Source organism: Glycine max, chromosome 10 (genome assembly GCF_000004515.6).
Source record: "Glycine max cultivar Williams 82 chromosome 10, Glycine_max_v4.0, whole genome shotgun sequence".
In the NCBI taxonomy this organism is placed as follows: Eukaryota; Viridiplantae; Streptophyta; class Magnoliopsida; order Fabales; family Fabaceae; genus Glycine; species Glycine max.
Window position 1 is genome coordinate 50,572,274 of NC_038246.2, and position 17,683 is coordinate 50,589,956.

General features: G+C 33.9%; 2 protein-coding genes across 2 annotated transcripts; both read left to right on the forward strand.

The window, feature by feature from the left end:
* Positions 1-486: 486 nt before the first annotated feature.
* Positions 487-10,157, forward strand: LOC100805723 (lysine-specific demethylase JMJ25). The gene is made up of 13 exons (XM_003535715.5): positions 487-2,284; positions 2,398-2,513; positions 2,954-3,053; positions 3,138-3,276; positions 3,748-3,811; positions 3,896-4,631; positions 5,563-5,892; positions 6,398-6,886; positions 7,382-7,454; positions 7,542-7,627; positions 8,073-8,192; positions 9,690-9,748; positions 9,911-10,157. The coding sequence occupies exons 1-13, from the start codon at positions 956-958 to the stop codon at positions 9,936-9,938; spliced, it is 3,669 nt and encodes a 1,222-aa protein (XP_003535763.1). The 5' UTR covers positions 487-955; the 3' UTR covers positions 9,939-10,157.
* Positions 10,158-13,936: 3,779 nt separating this feature from the next.
* LOC100794760 (CAX-interacting protein 4) lies at positions 13,937-16,989 on the forward strand. The gene is made up of 2 exons (XM_003536681.5): positions 13,937-14,188; positions 15,823-16,989. Exon 2 carries the CDS (start codon positions 15,850-15,852, stop codon positions 16,801-16,803), a length of 954 nt encoding a protein of 317 aa, XP_003536729.1. The 5' UTR covers positions 13,937-14,188; positions 15,823-15,849; the 3' UTR covers positions 16,804-16,989.
* Positions 16,990-17,683: the final 694 nt, after the last annotated feature.

Consider the following 17,683-nt stretch of genomic DNA (forward strand, 5'->3'; position numbering starts at 1 on the left):
ACACATGCGATCATATTTGAACAATGAAATAACAGGAAAAAAACCATCCACAATTCCTTCTCTGGACTTCACTTGATTAATATCAATAAAAAATATTATTTTTGAAATCAAATAAAATAAGCAGGCCTTATTTTCTTATCTATTTTTAGCGTGTGTTTTATTTTCATTATTAAAAAATCAGTTCCATTAACTTCTTTATAAATTAAAAATATTCTTTCTTATAAATAATAATTTGTCGAAGAAACATGGATCTTTTTTCATCCTCACCCAATAACTAACTAGTAGCATGTTTAGATTTTTGTTAGTCTTTATAAAAGTATTTTTTATATTTTTAGAGTTAGACTAGAAAACATTAGAAAAGAATACATCTTCCTAAAATATATGTTTAACACCTATTATTTTTGTTATCACAAATTGATTAAAAAAATTGAGCACTTATATTTTTCAGTCTATTTTAGAGTGGCTACTATAAAATAAAACAAACAGACACCGATTTGAATGAAATAGTCTTTGGTGTGGTTAAGAGACAAAAGGCAAAGGAAAGTGGTATAGTAGCTAGTTGGAAGCAAACAAAGAGGTTGAAGCCCACAGCTTTGGAGTTTCCTCGCAGGCTGAAATAGTAGTTCCGTTCAGACTTCAGACACATCTTTTCACTTCTTCTGTCCTTCCACTGTTTCCCACTTCCAACTCGATGCTTAAATAAGTCCAATTCTTAAATTTAATGTTGGCGCCTGATTTGAAAACTCTCCCTCCCTTTCCATAATTATCTTTGTACGTGTCGCTTGTGTGTGTGTGTTCAACAGTATATAATCTAGATTCAAGACAGACACAACCCGATAACTAAACTAGGGTTCACATTTTGTTTTGCCGAAATCTTTTTCACCATCATTGTGATTGTTGAAACTCATATTGTTTTTTCTACTCGTAAAAACAACTATTTGATTCTCTATATTCCATGGCGCGCGGAAGGAAGAAGCGGCAAAGGAACACAGCTATTATTCCTGTGGATGCAAACCCCACTCAGCAAATAACCCAATCCTTGGATATTGATGCTGAGTGTGAGAGTGAGACCAAAAGGATGAAATTTGCTGAGAACAACGGTGGTGGGGCAGGGGGTTCTTCTTCTGTTGTGAAAAAGAAGCGTGGCAGAAAAAGTAAAAAGGAGAAGGAAAACATGGAAAAGATGTTAGAGAGCAATTTCTTGGAGAAGAGAGATGCTCAAAACGACAACCATGGTGAAAATGCTGAAGTGGGAGGTTCTTCTTCTGTTTCAGAAGGTGTGAAAAAGAAGCGTGGAAGAAAGAGTAAAAAGGAGAAGGAGGACATGGACAAGATGTTAGAGAGCAAATTCTTGGAGAAGAGAGATGCTCAAAACGAAAACCATGGTGAAAATGGTGTAGTGGGAGTTTCTTCTTCTGTTTCAGAAGGTGTGAAAAAGAAGCGTGGAAGAAAGAGTAAAAAGGAGAAGGAGGACATGGAAAAGATGTCAGAGAGCAATTTCTTGGAGAAGAGAGATGCTCAAAACGAAAACCTTGGTGAAAATGGTGAAGTGGGAGGTTCTTTTTCTGTTTCAGAAGGTGTGAAAAAGAAGCGTGGAAGAAAGAGTAAAAAGGAGAAGGAGGACATGGAGAGGAAGATGTTAGAGGAGAAAGATGCTCAAAACGAAAACCATGGTGAAAATGGTGAAGTGGGAGGTTCTTCTTCTGTTTCAGAAGGCGTGAAAAAAAAGCGTGGAAGAAAGAGTAAAAAGGAGAAGGAGGACATGGAAAGGAAGATGTTAGAGGAGAAAGATGCTCAAAACGAAAACCATGGTAAACATGTTGAAGTGGGAGGTTCTTCTTCTCTTTCTGAAGGTGTGAAAAATAAGCGTGGAAGAAAGAGTAAAAAGGAGAAACAGGACATGGAAAATAAGATGATAGAGGAGAAGGATGCTCAATACCAAAACCTTGGTGAAAGTGGCGGCGTAGGAGGTTCTTCTTCCGTTCAAGAAGTTGCGGCAAAGAAGCATGGCAGAAAAAGTAAGAAGGAGAAGGAGGACATGAAAAGGAAGGAGATGCTAGAGGACAATTTGTTGGAGGAGAAAGATGTTCAAGACAAAAACCATGGTGAAAATGGTGGGGTACCTGATAGGAGGCACGGAAGAAAAAGAAAGACGCTTAAGGAAGATGATGGTGAGTTGCCTGCGGATTCTCCAGGAAGTGGCATTCAGAAACACTATAGTCTCAGGGCCCCTAAAGTCAATACAGAAGCCGTGATGCCAAACATCAGCAAGAAAGATCCTAAGGTTACATGATTTATTATTCAACAAAAAACATGAATGTTTGTTTTAGTTTGGCTTTACATATGAACATGATTTAGCTTATCTTTGAGGTTATGTTTCTGTTTCTCAATTAACAGTGCATTAAAGAGGAGTCCTTAATGTGTCATCAATGCCAGAGAAATGATAAAGGCAGGGTTGTGAGATGCACAAGTTGTAAGAGGAAAAGATTTTGTGTACACTGTATAGAAAATTGGTATAACATAGCCTCTGTTTCATTTTTCTCTCTCCTCTTTCTATGTCAGTTATAAGACCATTATACTGTATATGCCTTGTTTGGTTGGGTAAGATCTATACAAGGTTTATCTCTGTGTCCCCACTGCATTGGCAACCACCAATCTGGCAGCGTCTTAACAGTGCTGTAAGATTTTGAACAGATTATTGGAAAGAATTGAAATAAAAAGTCCTTGTTTGAATGCAATGTTTTTTAATAATTTGTATGGGGAATTTCTAGAAATTACAGACTAAATTTTATATGCTACTATTTCATATGTTGGGAGAAAAGTCTTAGCTGATTGAAACAATTGCAAGATCAATGCCCTGAAAAGTTATTGCAAAAATTGCAAGTTTTGGTTTTGAATGATGATAACTTGACCAATTTGTCAATCCTTGATGTTTTTGCTGTGTCTTGTTTAGGTATCCTCATTTGAAAGAGGATTATATTGCTGAGGCATGTCCTGTGTGCCGTGGTAATTGCAACTGCAAAGCATGCTTGAGATCCAATGAACTTATTAAAGTTAGTTCTTTCCTCCTTTTAGATTGGGTTTTCCTGTGGTTTTCTGTATTCTATATTTGATTGTTACTGTTTGGTTTACTGTAGAAAATGAAGAAAAAAGCAAAAACCAATGAAGATGAGAAGGTTGAACTCTCTATGCATTTGCTGCAAGTACTTCTTCCCTATTTAAGGCTGCTGGATGAAGAACAGATGATTGAGAATAAGACAGAAGCAAAGATACAGGGTATTTTTTTTTTCAGTTAGGACTCTTGATTGAGGTTATTAATATGTGAACTGATGTTTCTCTGTAAAGAGATGAATTTGATGCTGAAGCAAAACTAGATTTGATTGGTGCCTGTTTGTTCCAACACACAACTAAACCATTGTTTTGAAGTGATGCCATGAACATATCTCTTTGCAGTAAATTCTGACCTCCAAAAGAGAAAGAATTATCTGTTTTAAGTTGCAACCCACTTCTTATGGTTGTTCCCCCTCTTATTTTGTAGTTTGTTTTGTGAATGTTTCTTGATTTGGTTCCTTATTTTTAGAATTATTTCTCTCTCTCTATCTTGGATCACTTATCTACTTTGAACTATTTTTCTTGTATGCACTGTGACAGCATAACTTAAGTTTGTATCTCATGCTTCAGTCAGAGTTCAGTACAAGTTCCATATCTTTTTCATTGTATAATATGCTTTTGGGATGTGCACTACAGGGCTCTCAGTCTCAGAGCTAAATATAGTACAGGCAAATTTTGATGAAGATGAGCGTGTGTACTGGTTGGGATCTTTCTCACTTCTTATTGTTTTTCCCCCCAGCTATCTTGGCATCTTTAGTTGTTAACTTAATACACTCTCTTGTAGTGACAACTGTAAAACGTCAATATTTGATTACCACAGAAGCTGTACAAAATGCTCTTTCGACCTTTGTCTCATCTGTTGTCGTGAACTTCGTAGTGGGGAGCTTGTAGGTGGTGCAGATCCAATTTTGGTAGAGTTTGTCTGTCAGGGTCGTCATTACCTGCATGATGAAAAAGAAAGTAAAAGTGTAAAACGAAATGAACCAAATGTTGTTGCTCCTGTAGTTCGTGAATGGTCAAGATCTGGGTGGCATGCAGAAAGTAATGGTAGCATTCCTTGTCCAAAAGTCAATGATGAATGTAACCATGGTTTTCTTGAACTGAGAAGCATATTAGGTCAACATTTTATCACCAATTTAGTGCATAAAGCAAACAAACTGGCACAAGCATACAAGCTTCAAGATGTAGTTAAGATACCTGACAACTTCTGTTCGTGTTTGAGGCTTGATAGAAACACAGATGCTAGATATAATAATATGAGGAAGGCTGCTTCTCGGGCAGATTCCGGTGACAACTATTTATACTGTCCAAGGGTTGTAGATCTACAGGATGAGGATTTAAGGCACTTTCAGTGGCATTGGGAAAAGGGGGAGCCTGTCATTGTCAGCAATGTGCTTGCAAAAACATCTGGTTTAAGCTGGGAACCACTTGTCATGTGGCGTGCATTCCGTCAGATGACTAAGACCAAGCATGAACAACATTTGGATGTGAAGGCAATTGATTGCTTAGATTGGTGTGAGGTTTGTTTAATTTCTCAATCTTGAACTTCGAGGGATTTTTGCACAAATTCCATTGCTCATGTTCATTCTCATGAAGCTTATGTTTAAATTGTTTAATGTTGGTACTTATTTTAACTGGAACCACTGATTGAAAATGGCAAACAGAGAATAATTTAATTGTAGCAATTTTATGTTGTTGAATTTCCTACTTGTTTCCTGAATTTGGTAATTCCACCTTTTTTCTGGATTGGGAGTTGTTTCAGTGCATTTAATATTGCCAATTATTTGAATTCCTTTAGAGTTGTCAGAACTGAATGTCCTAGAAATATTTTGGTAACTACTGAAAAATTACAATTTTTGGCTGGATAATTCTACTATAAGAAACAATATGCGGATGTTCTGCTGTCTGGGTCATAAAGAGATACCTGTCCAAGGTGGAATGTTGGCCCAACAGAACACACTTTAGGCCCTTGTTGCTTGCTTTATGCTCTCTCCCAATCTTGAAAATGTGTATTGTATGAGCTGCTATAATCATATTCATCTTCCGAGTCCTAGGTTTTTCTCCCTATCATATATCATCTTAAAAATTTATCTCAATTTCTTGCTGTCTGTTGTCCCTGTCCCTTTTTGCTGTTCTTGCTTTTCCTACCCAGACCCTTTCTTGTTGCCTTTGTGCTCTGGTTTTCTATTGGTATGTTTGTCTGCTTCTTAGACGTAGTCACAGCATCTAGCCGATGTTGGGTAAAATGTACTTTTTAGGTTTCTTGCTGATGTTGAAAATATTATTTTCAACTTGTATTTATTCTATTTTTCTGTTTTGTAATCAGATCAGAGTAAATCATGTTGCTTTATTTTACTGATTCATGATTCTTTACTGTTTTTACTTGACATGTCTGCTATTCTGTTGCTGCTGATTTCAGCAGTTTTTATTTGAGTTGTTGGTTAAATGCAGGGAGAAATTAATATCCACCAATTCTTTACTGGGTATACAGAAGGTCGTGAGGATTGGCTTCGCTGGCCTCAAATATTGAAATTAAAAGATTGGCCTCCTTCTAATTTATTTGAGGAACGTTTGCCTCGACATTGTGCAGAGTTCATATCTTCCTTGCCCTTCAAGGAGTATACTGATCCTCTCAAAGGTTCTCTTAACTTAGCTGTGAAGTTGCCTATGGGTTGTCTAAAACCAGACATGGGACCAAAGACATATATTGCTTATGGATTTCATCAGGAGCTCGGGCGTGGTGATTCAGTGACTAAGCTCCATTGTGATATGTCCGATGCAGTATGCTCTATTTCTTTTCTCTTTCCTGGCCTGCTATTTTCAATTACAGATTCATATTGGAAGGTGCATTGTTTATAGGATGTAGAAATTGTTGTATTTGATAATCAATTTCATTTCGCTGTTCCGTTTCTTACTAGCAGATTGTTGCTTAAATTCCATGTCATGGTTATTCTGTTCGGTGCATTGTCTTCAGTCCATAAACTCCCATTTATTTGACAAGTTGTTGCCCTGGTTGTTTTAATGATTGATTGATTATTAGAAAAAGTAATCTTGTTATGATTGGTGGGATCATTACATTAGTATCTATAAGAAGTTGAAATGAATGGTGCATTTGGATTAGAGAAAGCTGTAATTAGTGTATACTTCTGGCTGTTGTATAGCTTTTCCTGATCAAATATTTGTTGTTTTATATTTATTGCTTTATGTGGCCCTGAGTGCATGCGTGTTAATGATGAAATTGAAGTATCTTTTTATTCCTTTTCTTTTAATAATTTGTCTGTTTTAGGTAAATGTGTTGACTCATATTGCTGAAGTGAAATTGAAACCAGACCATCTTATTGTCATTGAGGAGTTGAAACAAAAGCACTTTGAACAAGACAAAAGGGAACTACTTGGTGATGATCAGAATAGAGAAACTAGTGTTGACATGCTTAATAATACATCTTCTACTAATGCTTTGGATAAGCAAAACAGTGTCCAAGTCATGGAACACAAAGGTGGATTATGTGATGGAAAAGAAGTGTATCAGTTCCATCAACCCTCTGGTGGTAATGCGGTTGCCATTGCTAATGAGGATGGCCTTTCATGCAGATCAGAGCTTAAAGAAGTTGACAAAGTAAAACTAAAGCAAGAAAGTGATATGTTGTCTGCGGGGGATGGTTCAGAAGGTGCTCTCTGGGATATTTTTCGGAGGCAGGATGTACCTAAATTGCAGGAATATCTGAGGAAGCATTTCAGAGAGTTCAGGCATATTCATTGCTGTCCTTTAAAGCAGGTAAATTAATATTGGATAGTCCTTGTCAACTTGAGTCATTAATAAAGCTTGGTTCCTACCAAATAGTTTTAGTGCTGGGTTATATTTATAATATTTGGAGGTTTTTACACTTGTGACATTGGCATTCTTCCATTGCCTTATTTTCTTCTGATAAATTTTTTGTTAGATACACATGTTATATGGGATTGGATGGAGGATAAAGCTGCTATTAAGTAGTTGTGATTTGTGAATAGTTATTTTGAAGATGAGATTAAATGGTTTTTGTTACTGTGTCCATTCTTTAAACACAAGCAGTGAAAAATATTATGGTGTTATTACCAGTCCAAAATGCTCATTAGTTTTTCAAATAAATGTTTTATATAATTGGCTTTGGGAATTTTAAAGTTTTGATTTGGCAGACAATAACTATGTATACAGATCATCCATCAGTCTGGGAGTACCTCACTCATTAGGATTTATTTTTTCTTAAATGGGGCATATCCTTTGGTAATGTAGGTTATTCACCCCATCCATGACCAGACCTTCTATCTGACTGTGGAGCATAAGAGGAAGCTTAAGGAGGAGTATGGTTAGTAACACATTTTTCATATTTTGAATGGGGGTGGTAGGGGTTTGAATTGTGTCTCTACATTGATGGTTTCAAATTTTCTTGTAGGAATTGAGCCCTGGACTTTTATTCAGAAGGTAGGGGATGCTGTTTTTGTTCCAGCTGGTTGTCCTCACCAAGTCAGAAATCTGAAGGTAAAATGATCATACATGGTGAATTTGTGTCATCTTTACTGTAGGTATGATGCATCCTTGTTTGCCTTGAGATGTATAAAATGCTAAGTATTTTATGATTTTAGGTGTGGTTCTGACACACTATAATAGTATCTTAGCTCACTTCCTTAAATAAAGCCTAGGTCCTTCATTAGCAAAGCAAGCCTATGAAGGAAGTGAAACCTGGTGATTCATTTAAGTTTTTGGCTCAAGTGTTTTTTTATACATTTAAGTTTGATTACTTTTATTTTTGTTGTAATTTTTTTTGTTATATACATCAACACCATGGAGGTTTGAATCTATGATTTCTCACAAATTACTCTACTCCCTAACAGCCAGCTTACTTTTTGTGGCTTGATTGATTTTATTTAAAGTAAATTTAAAATATTTTTCATGAAAATCCATGATAAATGTCTTCCTTTTGCAGTCATGTATTAAGGTTGCATTGGATTTTGTCTCTCCGGAAAATGTTGGGGAGTGCTTTCGTTTGACAGAGGAATTTCGCACACTTCCAATTAGCCATGCGTCTAGTGAGGACAAATTGGAGGTATGCCAAAATACTTTTACTGATTTGATTCTGCCACTTATTTGCTTCTCCATTGTTTTGAGATGTAACATCTCATTTTTTTGTTAGCCTTTGATGGGCTAAGTTGTTTTAGGAAGTCTCTCTCTCTCTCTCTCTCTCTCTCTCTATATATATATATATATATATATATATATATATATATATATGGTTTGTTAGCTACAGTGTTATATGCATAGTTTGATAGATCTGAAGGAGGAAATTAGGTCTCGGTGTATTGTTATTGGTGTTTTGAAGGAGGAAACTCCTTGCTAGGGGGAATGCTTGTGCTTGTACTGAAATCTAGTCTTAAAAAAATTGTTTAATACATCAGTAGGTCTTTGAACTATTTGAGAATTTTTAATTGCACCTCTAAACTAAAAAAATCTGATTGAGTCCTTGATCTTCTACAAATTTTGTAATTAGGTTCCTGGAGTGATTAAAAATGCTGCAAATTGTCATTTTTCTGTTGGATTCAAGCTGCCATAAATTAACCCAAGGGACTTCTTTTAAAAATCGTAGAAGATCAAGCAGCTAATTACATTTTTTTAATAATTTAGGGATCTAATTAAAAATTTCCAAAAATTTCAGGGACCTACTAATATATTAAACCAAAAAAAGTTATTTCTGTAATTTATTCAGAATTCAGTATGTTCATTTTTTGAGTTCAACAATTTGGTTGGACTTGTTGGGTGCCATTGAGAAGGATGAACTCAAAGTGGAAAAAGCGTAGACACATGTTGAGGAGATGAATGTTGGGATGCAAAGATACATTTCTAACCATAAGGATTAGATGTGAAATATGGGAGATGCTATCTCAAATAGTTACAAAGATTTTGGATATAAATATGAAAAAGGCTTGACAACTTGGATACAACAACAACAACAACAACGCCTTATCCCACTAGGTGGGGTCGGCTACATGGATCAACTTCCGCCATAATGTTCTATCAAGTACCATTGTTAAAAGATTTGGCTAAGCAAGAAGTACTAACCATGTTAGAACTAGTCAACCACAACCAGAATCAAACATCATATTTCGATGCCCATTCATCCCTGCAAAGCTCTAATAACTGGGTTTGTTGAACACATTTTGATCCTTAATATTTAAAAGCATTTTCTCTTTGGTACTGTCAACTTTAGTTTTGAAGTTGGTTTCAAATTCAATGTCCTTTTGACGTCATATTGGTCTTGAAGGACTGTTTAGGTGAATGGAAATCGGTATTTACACTTTGACATTAATGCCTGTGGTTAGAAGAGTCCAAATTTTGAGCTATTTTCTTTGGCTTATGATTGGTGTGGTTCCTGCTTATTAAGTGTTTGGTTCTGTGAAGTAACAAACTTGATGCATTCTAGAATTTATTGAAAAGCAGTAAGACCTAAGCATGGGACTGCAAACAGTTGTATTATGATTGTCATGTCAACAGTTTTTTACTGTGATTTTATGCAAACTTTCCCTATTGATTGCTGCTTTTGAAACAGGTGAAGAAGATGACAATATATGCTATGCAAGATGTGATCGGAAAATTGGAGGAAGCAAGGTTAGTAATTGCAAACTTCAAGCCCTTTGAGAATGAACTGTGTTGCTTGCATTTGCTGAATACGTTGTTTACTTTGTAGTGAAGGCATTGTTAGATTATGTTCTTTAGGCTCTTGATTCAATTATCATTTGTGAAATTGATGATTGTTAATCAATTTTACAGGTCCGGGAAAACCAAGGTTCCAGAGTAAATATTATCTGTAACAGATCATAGCCAATTGGAATTGTAAATTTTTTGGAGCAATAGCTTATTTCAGGTGTGATGATGTCGGGTTCCATGTATTTTGACTGTAAGAATGGTTCCATATTTTGTTTTGCAACCACACCTGGAAGGTTGTACATGTAATTGTCACCACCTATATACCTAGTGTATTTTTGAGTTTTTGAATGCATAGATGATGATAATCTAAGTTGCCCCTGTTGCATTTTGTAGCAGAATTTCTGGAGTATTAATTTGATATCATGCCCTTTGTTTTTGCCTCGCAATATTCCTCTCAAAAGAAGTATATAAACAGTACCGTTGACTCTTGGTCAGGTGGAAGGATATGTTTGATTGTGTTTTAACTTGTTTATCAAAACTATTTTATAAAATATTTTTTCAAAATTTTTTATTAAGAGAATTTGTCAACATGATTTTGAAAATAGTTTTTAAAGGAAAGAGACATAATCATGTTTGAGTGGGTACTTGCGAAATTAATTTTGTAGATGATATATGTTATGATTGATTTATGTTTAAATATTTGTATTCTAAAACTAATTTTGATTGTAAAACTTATGCTCTGTTCAAAGAAACTTTTCCATAAGCATATTAAGTCAAATAAATTGAATTTTTTAAAGTTAAATTTAACTTATGTTTATGAGCTTTGGGAAAAATCAGATGAAAAGTTTTTATAAATTTATTGCATAAATCATTTTTAGTTTGTGGAAAAAAATTCAATTTATCTTACATTTATTTTTGAGTAATTTACACTGACACGTCCTCGGATATCGACTTATTACATGGACACCCCGAAAGCGATGTTGTTTAATTTTAAGTGAAAGGCCGGAATTACCCTTCTGACTTAACCCACGCTTAGTGCACCGAAAAGTTAAATGTTTCTGAAGTTAGAAAAGAGCAAATGTGGTCTGCTAGGGAATGACGGCGAGGCTTTGGAAGCGTAGGTAAACACGGGGAGTCGTTGTAGAAGACAAACTGAGTGCAACGACGCTCGCAGTGAAAGAGCATTGTCTCATGTTTGTGTTTTAGGGAAGCAATTACAAGGGTCAATGGACATTTTGTAATGTATTTTTCCCAATTAAGCATCGAAGGATTGGGGGGATCTTTTCAATCTTTGGGTTCTGGTTATCCATTATCCCCACATCATTATGTAGTGGAATACTTGGTAACCAGCTACTATGTTTTGGCTTTGCTTTTGTAATATTCTCTCATCAATATATATGTTTTTGCTGATTGAGAAAAATAAATGATGTCGTTGCCTATCTTTTTGTTTTCTTATGCTTGATTTTGTTGTAAATATATTACGCTCTTGTTATTACCAATTTTTTGCTGCCAAGTTTGAACCCAAAGGTGCTTCATGAATGAAAAATATAGTTGGGTTGAAGGTTGTGGTCAACTAGGAAGATGAGGGTATTTTTGTCTTAAAAAATTCATTAAATTAGCATGTGCCTCACATGTTATAGATTTGGCTCAATAGAACGAGGGGTGCAAGTCTAGCAAATTGCAAAACTTAGGGGGGTTTTATGCAAGGGTTCATGAACCATTTGGATGCGAGTCTAATAAGTTTAAAATATAGGAGGTGTGCATGTAATTTTTTCTTTATTTTTTTATAGGAAACTTTAGTGTACATAATTATTTTTTGTTCTGCGTAGAATGCAGATAAATTCGACTCCGAAATATGAAAATTTAAATTTTAGTCTCATAAAGTGAGAACAGTGTGACAAATTCATCTATTTGTTAACTTTCATCTGATACCGTTAATGAAAGAGCTTATATAACACATTTATGGACAAATTTGTCAACACTCTACACATTCAGAGGCGAAAATTATATTTGTCCAAAAAATAATTTAATTTTGATCTTCTCCTTTTTTTAATTGTTACAAACATAACATTACACTAAACACTTAAAAAAAATAGGAAAAAAAATATAAGTTAAAACAAATATAATAATAAGCATAATCTGACTATTGTCTATTGCTCTGGAATTTTTAATGTGACAACATTATGTAGTGACAAAATTAAGTTAAGTCTCATTTTTTTTTTTGTAAGAATTAACTTAATGATTGTGCATTTTTGTTTGAGTCTCATATCTTGAGTAAAATATTGTCACACTAAAAGTTTCAAATCAATAAAAAAAATTATACTTATTAATCAATGTATTTGTTTATTATGTTTGTTCTAACTTAGATTTGCTTTCTTAATTTTTTAATTAGTTATTGTAATGTTATATTTGCAACAATTAAAAAAAGAAAAGATGAAAATTAAATTATATTTAAAAACAAAAATGACTATTAATCCAAAACTTTATCTAGAATCTTAACATAATTATTTAACCTAATGTGAAAAATACGGTTTATTACTTTTAATCAAACAGAGGTTGGGAGGCAAGCAAATTTATCGACCAATAATTAAAGACAAATTAATTTTGATATTTCTTATTGTAAAATTCAGCACACTTAAAGTCATCCACTTTCCAGCATGTTTTCTGTCAAATTAATGAAGAATTTCTTTTTTGAAGTGGTTAATAATTTTGAGTTTATTGAAGTGTGTAATGTATGTTAACTTTGTGCAACAAGTGATTAATACTTTTATGAGATTATTGATATGTCTAGTAGGGGTCAAATTTGTCTTAAAAGAAGGGATTAATATTAATAGATACTGAAACAACTTATTTTTATATATTAGGTGGAAAAACCCAACAATTAATGACAAATTATAACTCATTTGTAAGAAATAATTTCATCTTATGCATCAAATTGAATTTCGAGAATCTCAATTTTTACAATAAAATAAAAAATAGATATGAAGTTAACAAATAAGGGTATGCAAACTATTTTAGCTAATTGTGAGCTTTAGACAATGAAGTTAGTCCCAATGTATGTAAAATTCAACACACTTGATGTCATCCACTTTCCGATATGTTTTCTGTCAAATCAATGAAGATTTTCTTTTTTGAAGTGATTAATAATTTTGAGTTTATTGAAGTGTGTATTAGATGTTAACTTTGTGTAAAAAGTGATTAATACTTTTATTAGATTATTGATATGTCTAATAGGGGTCAAATTTATCTTAAAAGAAGGGATTAATATTAATCAGATAATGATAATTGTGAAACAACCTATTTTTATGCATTAGGTGAAAAAACCAAACAGTTAATGACATATTTTAACTCATTTGTAAGAAAGAATTTCATCTTCTGCATCAAATTGAATTTTGAGAATCTCAATTTTTACAATAAAATAAAAAAATAGATATGAAATTACCATATAAGGATATGCAAATTATTTTAGCTAATTACGAGCTTTAGACAATGAAGTTAGTCCCAAGGTTTGGCCTTTTCTAGTCCATAGTTGCATTGTGCCTTTTCCCATGGTGGGTGGGTTCATATATTAGAGAATGTTATTAATTCAATAAATATGTTGGGATCAAATCAATGAGAATTTTGATACTGGGTGTTTGTTTATCCCTCTAGGTCTATAATGTATTAAATGTTATTGTCATAAGAATTATCTTTACACGAGACAATCTTTCTCATTAATCAATTGAGTTAATAGATCATTATTTTATAAAATAAATAATATTGTTATACATAATACTAAAATTTATAATGTATATTTAATGTGTATATAAATTTAAATAATAAATTTTGTAATAATTAATTTTAATATAATTCATACGAATTATTTAATTTATATATTTTTTTATAAATAAAAGTATTTATTATTAAAATTTTTAATATATTAATAAATTAAAAAAACATATTTTTTAAAAAAAATTAAAAAAAACATTTACGAATTATTATGTAATTCGTATGACTAATACAGGTCATGTAAAATCTTATGAGTTTTTATTTTATTTTATATTGCATTATTTTCTAATAAGTGTGATAAGATAGAACACTTGGCTCACTTTTATCTATCTTTAATTTGTAATAATATTTAAAAAACTAAAAACAAAAAAAATGAATCTAAAAACTCAATCAAAATTGATTTTGTTTTTAGAAAAACGAATAAACATCACATGTGAATGCGTTTTAAATATTTTGGATAGCAATTCCGTGCAGATGAAGTGTCTCCGCCTCTGGTCTCTTCTCTTCTCGCAAGCGGAGCCCCAATTTCTCCTTCACGAACCCTAATTCACTCTTCCCATTCGAAATCTCGATCACCTTTTCGATTCAACCTTTCTCTCCTCGCTAATCTCTTCGTTCGCCTCGCACATCAAGGTTACTACGCGATTCTGATTCTCTTTTTCTTTCTCTTCTCTCTGATCCTAAATCATGTCATATTTTTTCCGCATGCTTTTCGTTTGTTTGCATGGTTTTCGCGTCCTCTCTCTGTAGCTATTATGAATCGATTTTTCTTTGGGTTGATGCAGAGACAGAACATAGGTGTTTCTATATGCTTCCTTCCAGTTTGTTTTTGATAACTAGTTATAATTTATATTCTCTATTCATGTCGATTCTTTGTTAAGATGTGACGGAATGATCCTTTCACTGCCCCACACCTGCGTATTTCCTGATTTTGAGCAGTGCTCATGGATAAATGAATATGAATGTCTCTGTGAATTGTATGTTTTTCTTTATTATAGGTTCTAGGTGTTTGATGAAAATACCGAAATGTGTTAAGCCAATGAACTATTGAGGTTGTGATCTGGTTGTACGTATGAAATTAACGCGCGTGTGTGTGTGTGGGGTGGTGGGATCAATCCTTCTTCATGTTTGATAACATTACATATCAAGTAATGGTTGTAGATTCAGTAATGTAGTCATTGACAATGTGTATGAGCATCTGGTTGTGTTGAATCTTTGATTGATCACACACATTGTTTGATGAATTGTCTAACCCAAGATCTTCCTCCTTACTGTGTCACGGATAAATAATTTTTGTTTTGGTCCATTGAAATTTGAAGCCTGCACAAATTGTTGAGATTTGGGTGTGTTTTCAAATGCTTACAAAGCATATGTATATAATCTGCATGAATATAAATTCGACCAAAGCATATATTGTATGGTAAAGTTAGGGGTGGCCATGGTTTGGGAAAAAACCCAAACTGATCCATGGTTTCCACCAAACTAAACCTTTCCAAAACCGGTTTAGATAAACTGATGATATTTGCAGACAACTGTGTGTTTAGAACACAGATTGTAGAATATCACATACCACGGTTATTCCAACGACAAAGTGTTGGCTGAATTCATGATATGTTTCAGTTGTTACTTATGATTTTAGTTTCATGTGATGGGGTTTTTTATGAAAGTTATTATAGTAACTGTTATTTATGAAAGTTTGGTTATGCTTATAATTGACTATGGTCTAGAGCTTTTATCCTATTGGGGACCAGTAATTCAGTGCCACTCTGGTGGCTGTACCTCTGTTTGTGAACAAGAATTATCACTCAATATTTTGCATGTTTGCTCCTTGCAGTCTACTTCATGTTATGGACCTCAATGGGCTGGTCATATTAGAGTTACTGTCGAGGAAGAATTGTAGAACTTGTTATATCTTGAAAATAGTTGAAAGAATAATTGCTATTTAATATCAGAAATTGAGATAATATTGTGTGGTATACCATATTGGAAAATACAAGAAACGTCTTAACAATGTTTTTTTTTTTTTTTTTATTGGAATGTCTTAACAATGTAATCTGTCTTTTCTGACCTGTTTTAGCATTTGTTGCTCTTGAACTACTATATTTTGTTTTATGTTAAATAGGGTCTTCTTAACACTAGAACAGAAAATAGACTTGACCCCTGGAAGGTTATATTCTTTCACTGGGAAAGAGAGAAAATCTTTTTTTGCTTATATTTTTTTGCCTTGTTTCAGTTCCTGATGGTTAAGTTGCATTTTCTCTTTGCAGGTGAGGGATTGAAATTGAATCCTCAAGATGCCAGCTACAGCAGGAAGGGTTCGCATGCCTGCGAACAATAGGGTTCACAGCAGTGCAGCGCTTCAAACCCATGGTATATGGCAAAGTGCCATCGGCTATGATCCTTATGCACCCAATAAGGAAGACAAGAAGGATTCTTCTCAAAATCTGCCAAATGCAGAGCCTGATGCTGAGAATGCATATGCTAGCTTCCAGGGGCTTCTACAGCTTGCTAAGATAACAAATGCTGAGGTGGATGTATCCCGTGGGGCCTGCAAAAAGTGTGGCCGTGTTGGGCACCTCAAGTTTCAGTGCAAGAACTATGTGAAAATTAAGGATGAAAATGAGAAGGATCCTGAAGCAATGCAGCCTGTGGGGTTGGTTGGATTGGATAAAAAGTTGAAGGCTGACAAGGTGGATAAGAGAAGCAATGTTGAGAGCTCTGAAGAGGAGGAGGATAGTGAAAGTTCAGATTCTGAGATTGATTCAGAGATGGAGAGAATTATTGCTGAAAGGTCTGGGAAGAAAATTAGTGGGAAGAGAGGTTCTTCTAGAAAGAAGGGGGATTTGGATGATGATGGATCCGACAAACATTCTGGCGAGAGGAGAAAGAGAGGTAGGTCAAAGAAGAGGAGTGCTAAGAGGGAAGTTAGTGATTCGGATGATTCAGGTGAAGAAAGAAGGAGGAGGAAGAGAAGGCGGGAACCCAGGAGGAAGAGGGACAATTCTTCAGATGAAGACGACGAGTATAAGCGCAGGCATAGAAAGAGTAGGAAGGAGAAGAGGAGAAGGAGAAGCCGTCTATCAGATCCTGATTCCTCTGAAGATTTCATTAGAAGGCACAAGCGAAAGAACAAGAGGGCCTCATCATCATCTGACACTGATTCAAGTGGATATAATGATTCAAGGAAGGGTAGGGATGTCAATAAATCAGGAAAGAGAAGGAGCCGTCACCATGGGGATGATGAATGATTAGTGCCGTAGTCAATTTTATGCCTCCTGATGTTTCTAAATTTTCATGTATCATACACCTATAATATGCTTGTTTAAATTGTACCTTGCTTTGCTTGATTTCAGAGTTTGGATGTTCAAATACTCTGACTATATTGACTTTTACTCTCGTTTGAGATTAAGTTCATGGCTGGTTGTTTTGCACAAGCTTATAGGTGTTATTTTATAGCCTTACGATCAAGAGCTGAAGGAACTTGGTGTATACTCCTGGTTTCTATATGCTATTCTCAATGTTTAGTATAAATTTAGTCCATATAATCATTTTTCGCCTTAGTCCTATAATTTTTTTTATTTTTTTAACATATTGGTCTCTATAATTGTTTTAGCAAATTAGTCTTGTTTATTAAAGTTATAGTAGTGATAAATTTTTTATTTAGGGAATAAACAAAAAAGTAATGTTTTAAGTGCATGGATTAAAATAGAGTTTTCTTATTCAGACAATCAATAAATGATGTCAGTTATAAGGACCATATTTTCAATTTAACCAAAGAATAAATAAAGTTGAAATATGGTTTCACTGTCTGATTAAAGCGTTGATTCTTAGTTGTTTGATTAAAACCATTGTATAACGAATTGATTAAAAACGTTCCAATAGAATAAATAAAATAAAATTTCAAAAGTGAAATGAAATTCTTTAGGTGGAAAAATGGTACGGGTATTTCTTCATTTTCATGATGAAATGTCTATTTATTGAAGAAATATCCATTCTCTTGGTTTGAGATTTTTCTTTTTACTTTGTTCTTTTCAAAAACCTAAAAGTAAAAAGTGGAATGACTTGTTTACATTCCCATTACGTTTCTAATGCATTCCAATAATTTTCTCCCACCAAATCGTTACTAAG

Excerpts from the sequence above, each read along its gene's own strand:
- LOC100805723 (XM_003535715.5), top strand. The coding sequence starts at position 956 with ATGGCGCGCGGAAGGAAGAAGCGGCAAAGGAACACAGCTATTATTCCT. Across the intron at positions 3,054-3,137 it reads GATCCAATGAACTTATTAAA|AAAATGAAGAAAAAAGCAAA; the intron begins GTTAGTTCTTTC and ends GGTTTACTGTAG. Across the intron at positions 9,749-9,910 it reads GGAAAATTGGAGGAAGCAAG|GTCCGGGAAAACCAAGGTTC; the intron begins GTTAGTAATTGC and ends TCAATTTTACAG.
- LOC100794760 (XM_003536681.5), top strand. The coding sequence starts at position 15,850 with ATGCCAGCTACAGCAGGAAGGGTTCGCATGCCTGCGAACAATAGGGTT.